This window comes from Condylura cristata, unplaced genomic scaffold (assembly GCF_000260355.1).
Source record: "Condylura cristata isolate star-nosed mole 26May11 unplaced genomic scaffold, ConCri1.0 scaffold00025, whole genome shotgun sequence".
Lineage (NCBI taxonomy): Eukaryota > Metazoa > Chordata > Mammalia > Eulipotyphla > Talpidae > Condylura > Condylura cristata.
This window is the reverse complement of record NW_004567126.1, coordinates 2,049,076-2,055,067: the sequence shown is the minus strand read 5'-3', so window position 1 is coordinate 2,055,067 and position 5,992 is coordinate 2,049,076. Positions and strand designations below refer to the sequence as shown.

The window sequence follows — 5,992 nt, the reverse complement described above, 5'->3', positions numbered from 1 at the left end:
GAAATACTGCAAAACCCTTAATCATAGAGGTGGCCTACTGGTGCCCCCACAATCGCAACCAACCATTACTTCATAGCTTATACCGAAGAGTTGATTCATGCTCATTTTGTTCCTTTAAAAAAATACTCTTTGGAAACCTTTATTACTCCTGTAGACACATACTCTAGTTATATTTCTTCCTGTAAAAATAAAAGGATAATCATGATTATCTCTATTTCTTTTCTAAATTTAACTACTAATATACAACTATTAATCTGATCACTTCACCAGCTAATTCAGACCTTACAGTATTCTATATACTGTTTAGGGGTAAGTTCTCAGCATACAGAATTAGGAGCAAGTAAGAACAATTTTGTAAGTATTATGTCAATCTAGTCTTTAATGCAGTCATTGCAAGTGAGAGCTAAAAAGTACTAGAATTTACTTCCAAAAATAAGGTAAAGGTAAAATTTCAAAGCTAAAGGAAGGTAAAACTACTATATAAAAAGTTTATTTTGTCATGTACATTATGAACCTACTCATTGATTTCCCATTAAGACTTAGCATTAGTCCAAGGGAGTAATAAAGGGGAAAATAAAGCCGTTTCTTGTTTATTTAATTCAAATTCATTAGGTAACATTTACCGTACACCCAGAGGGCACACAGTACTCCTCCAGGCACTAATCCCTAAACTACCTCAAACCTGAAGACAGCCCCAACAGACATAAACTGCTCCAACTATTAAATATAAACACTAATCATGTATTCTAAATGCATACATTCAAAACTACCACTTTAAAATAAACTAGATAGAGAAACCTAGAAAAAAGAGAGATACATTCTGCTATCACACTATGATAAACATTCTAAGTGTGTGTGTGTGGGTATACATGAGAGCAGATAATCAAGATTTAAATAAAATGGTAAAAAAAAACCAAAAAAAAAACAAGAAAATGTAGATTTTTACCAAAGGAACTACAATAAACCCTGTGCTACAACTATAAACAGATTTACTACTATGGTAATTTGCCTAGGTTGGTTGGGTGGGGGTGGTGGGAACTAACAAATCCAATGAAAACAAAGCAAACCAAAATAAACCCACAATAAAATCCACCAAAACCTATACTAGAGTATGTGGCAATAATTAATATATTTCTATGGAAATTGTCTCATGCCTTATAAGCTCCTAAAATAAAATCAAGGTCACTATGTGACTAATGATAGCACTAGTAGGTAAAAACAGTAAAATAGTCTTCAGCCTTGGTTTCAGTTATCCCTTCAAATCAGCATTCAGAACTTAATATCAGATACAACATTTTTGGCTTGTCAGACCAGTAAGTCATGCTTTTCCACTGGCCAAAGGCAGCTGAAGAAACAATTGCTTGAACAAACTAAATGCTGTGCCATGAAGCATTTGACTTCCAAGTCTGAGTGTGTAGTTAAAATGATCGGTGACCACCTAACTGGGCAAAAGGAATGGCATCCATCATCCAAACAGGCTCACTTCCCCCAGCCCCCAAACAAACAGTAGTTATAATAGCAAAGAAACAAAAAAGGGTTTTTTGATTCTTAGGGCCAACTATGTAAGAGGTCAGCAATATATTAACAGCAGCAATGGACAAGGAAGAACAAAATAGTGGATGAAAAGAATCTTGCTGGACGTTTGTTCATCTTTTTCTGTATTAGCCAGAATATTGCCAACTGGCTTATTTGGAAACTTCAGGTATATATGTCTTATCTCCTTAGATCCTTCACAGATTATGAATGCAGTCTACCTGAGGGGCTCTATAACCATGTAAGAAAGCTTTCTTTATCTAGCTTGGTGGCAGCCAAAACAGATTCCATGTCATTAAGGATGTCAGAACTCAAAGCTTCCTGCAGACTTGGCATCAATTCCTCTCCTTCTATGTTCATTCCATCTCCTTCCAGTGTTCCAAGGTCCACATTTGTCCCAGGAAGGGCCTCCAGGTAGTCTGGAAAGCGATTCTGTTGTGAGGGTAGGGTGCTTTGGTTGATTGTATCACCTAGTGGGAGCAGAGACAGATAATCAGGTCCTCTTGGAAAAGTTATTAACAGAGTCATATCATGTGCACAGGGAGGGAAGAGCACTGCAGTCTGACCTCCCAGAAAGACACCCAGAGTTTGTCTTAGGCCAAACCACATATCAAAGAGGTACACCAAACGTACTTTTCTTCATATTTGATCAGAACAGCAATCAATAATCTGATTGTGTATTACCAGGTGCTGAGCACTCAAGAGGGTTGTGAAAAAAATTGCTACACTACTTGATTTTTGCAGATATGCACTCCCATAATGAGATGAAAAAGAAAAAGAAATGGCACAAACTTAAGTATGCCACTTAAGTAGGTCACTAAAATGAAGTAAAAGAACTGGATAAATCTGTTTTCCACTCCTGGAGACTCACATGCTCTAACAAGTGTTCCACACTTATTTGGCCACAGAATCTTTTTTGCACGTGACATTTTGAAACACTGGTATTACTTTAGAGTTTCAGTGGAACATACTTTCAGAAAAAGTGTACATATACCCTTAGGTACTCTAGGGGACTGAAAAGAAATATGGAAGAGAAGAGCAAGGGAAGGTGAGGATAAAACAGAGTTGCAGTGACTTCTAAGGATCATTTAAGTGAGTGGAGGGGATGGGGTTGGGTTTTAGGAACCATCACAGCTGTGAGCTTTTGAGCACATGCTCAAAAGGTGTGACAAATTCTCTCAGAAGGTGTCAACTAAAGAACTAGCTAGCTGGAGAACAGTGTCATTTCCCTGCCAACTCAAATCCCGATAGTTGCAAAGTCCAGAGCAATCAATGGCTATAGTTTGAGAAATGATTCCACGGTTACCCATGTGAGGCAGGAGGCATGTCTTAACTCCTCTGAGGCCCCTGCAACTATTCCATTAATTATATAGGAGAGTCCCACCACACCATATAGCCTTTCCCATTGAGTTTCCTGAGCCCTTTTCCTGTTGGACTACAAACCCAAAAGAAAAGATGAAGGCAGACACTGAATCCACACAGAAACCGCTTTCCAAGTTAAGAATACAAATATACAATAAAAAGGTCCTAAACTTCAACAATTGCCTTAATATTTTAAGGGCTTGAAGAATTCATATCACCCGTTTTGCTCAAAAAGAGTTAAGATATCCACAATACTTAACAACTAGAAAAAGACTAAATTCCAGGCTGCCATATAAAAACGAAGCAGGCTTGATTTGAACTGAACAGAATTTCAGTTGGTTTTCTTCTGAATAACCCTCCTCACAATTGCTCACATCTGTGATAAAAATGACAGTATCCAACTGAATACCAACCTGTATCCATCTCGTCAACACTGTTCAAGAAGTCATCTGGGGTTCGAGGGACACTGTAGCTGCTCATGCTCAGCCCGCTGTCTGTGCTCTCATCTCGAGAGTGGTAGGTGCCACTACAAAGAACGAGAGGGAAAGACCAATATAAAACATGTTTAACATGATCCCAAGGTGGTAAGAAACACCAGCTGAGGACTAGCAAGAGTCTCAAAGAGATCAGTGAACATTCCTGTTGCAATGTCCAGGCCCAGCACCCTCCTTCAGGGCCCATCCACAGCCCACTGCTGTAAAGTTGCAGACAAGTTAATCCTAATTGATGCTGGCAGCTTTAAGGGGCCAAAATCTCTCTGAGGTCCTGTGCTTGGTGACAATGGGGGGGAAGCACCATTTTTTTCTAGCTGAAAGAAAATCCTCTATCGAGGTATTCTCTCTCTAATACCATTTGAATCTGGGCAATTCACACAGCTTACTTGTCTCAAGGCCTTAAGTCCCTTGAGTAGGGAAAGCACAGGTCAGAACAGACTCCAGGTGGGTGGTGAGACAGGTCCACACTAGACTCAGGTAAATTCCTAGCTCTATTACAGAGAGTGTAAGCCAAGCAAAAATCAACCCAAAATAAAGAACCAGAATTCCTTTTTTCGACTGGGCCAAAACAGATGAGTCACTGCTGATAAGAACACCCCATGTTTAATCCCTGTTTCTATTTAGGAGGAGAAAACCCCGACACCTCAGCATATGATAAAAGATTTTATAATGCAATTAAAGAAAATAATTTAAAGGCAACACAATATGAAAAAGTACTCACTTAAAAAGAAAAAGAACAGAATGGGATAAAAAATGGGGGTAGGGGGAAGGGAGGGAAATGCATGGGACTATGGGGGTGGCACCGGGGTGATTTGTTGATTGGAAACCCGCGGGGATTACAATCTAGATGGAAAAAAAAAATGTGCAAAATGATGTAAAAATAAACTTTTGTAATAATTAAAAAAAAAAAAAAAAGAACAAACAGAACCCAAGAGCCAAGGCAGATATGTCCTATGTATCCTTAGCTACCCTAAGTTGGCACAGACTCTAAAATTTGATGTTATAGTAATTCTAGAAAATAAAGTGTGAAATACAGGCAACTGCTATCCTAATGGTCTCCGATCATGTTGTGAACTGCAACTTGTTCCACACCTTGGACCCATTAGCTTACACAAACATTAAAAACAAACAACAATGACAACAAAAAAATGACAAAGCTATAAAAAAAAATAAGCTTCAAACAGTTGCCCAAGGTCAAAAGCTCATCCCCCAAATTTCTTCTCTAAGTTACTCAATGCAGTAGCCTTGTCGTCTTCTTTGCCCTCAACTCCGTATCTTACAACCACTGGTCTACTCTAATACTTCTGCTAGATTTTGGCAACAAAACTCAAGATACCAGAAAACACAAATTTGCCTCTGAGACCATTTGTACACAATACAACTTTGGAGAAGTTGTTGTACTAAGGATGTGGTTTGCTTTTATTTTGCCTGCCCTGTGCCCAAGTCATCACACTATTCCCACTGCTAATCTTGGGCACACATCAGACACTCAAGGCTCAGTTACAGAATAGCTGATTTACATAGCTGTGCAACTTTATTTCAAGCCACAGGGGAAGCACATGGCATTCCTGAGGACAGAGTTCACAGGGACAATTCCATATAGAGCAAATATTCCTTACAGAAATCTACTTCCTGTATGCCACTCAACAAGCATGCCCCTCAGTTAACTGCTACTGTTCCAGATGCATTAAAATGGCTCCGTGGATACAAAAGTTATATACCAAAGTCACCACCACCACCTACAATGAATGTTTTTTGAGTGGCTCACTATCTGTCGAAGGAAGATGAACAAGTACACTGTTGACTCATACACAAGGATTATGTGAGCAACGTGTTTTCAGAACTAGGAGGGAGCTTGGAAATATAGCAAAAATGTTTCACAGAGGGGGCATCTCAGGTGTTCTTGATAATTTCAAGAAGAAAGGGAGATGAGGGAATGTTGCCCATCACTGTCAACAGGTAGGGCACCATCTGTTCAGTGTAACGACTATATGAAACCAGTATCAGGCAAGGGAGAGAGCATCAACAGTCTTTGAAAAGGGATCTGTTCCAATCAGCTATGTGTTAACACAGGACTCTGCCCTTTAGTTTAGTAAGGCCAATGAGCTGCCATGCTGATCTTTACCGGAACAAGGAATCTTACACTGTAGTGCAGCTCTCATCAAAATTTTAGGTAAGAATCTTTACAAGTGGCTATCAGAAAGCTTTCAGACAAGCACTCTACCAATTTTTCTAAATAGTCTTACTTTATCCCAGGACCAATACAGGCTGTTACTAGGATATTACTAGAGTAACATTGATCTGAAATTTCCCTTGTGTGGGAAAAAAAAGCCCCAAGAAACTCTGTGGGTGAGTTTTCCTAAAAAACCTTTTTCAGGCCAAAACTATAATCTTTTATACATATACTCAATTTTTGGCAGAACTTAAACACATTTTAGAAAGCCTTCAAAACAGAACCACCCACGAGGACACCACCACTCATCTTAAGATTGAGCAAATGGTGGGAAATTCTAATGGACTAAATATTTTGGCAGGATAAGGTATTTTGTTTATCTTAGGAGCATGAAAACTTCAATTTAATTAGTAAGAATTGATGGGTAGCA

The 5,992-nt window shown here is 39.0% G+C and overlaps 1 protein-coding gene across 1 annotated transcript in view; it reads right to left on the bottom strand.

Moving 5' to 3' along the window:
* Positions 1–6: 6 nt before the first annotated feature.
* The window catches only part of YAP1 (Yes-associated protein 1), a 104,795-nt gene continuing 98,809 nt past the window's right edge, over positions 7–5,992 (bottom strand). The window contains exons 8-9 of the mRNA XM_012729953.1: positions 3,309–3,421; positions 7–2,003 (exon numbers count right to left, since the gene is read on the bottom strand). Coding sequence (XP_012585407.1) covers positions 1,765–2,003; positions 3,309–3,421 — 352 coding nt within the window. The 3' untranslated portion in view covers positions 7–1,764. The remainder of the gene's footprint in view (positions 2,004–3,308; positions 3,422–5,992) is intronic.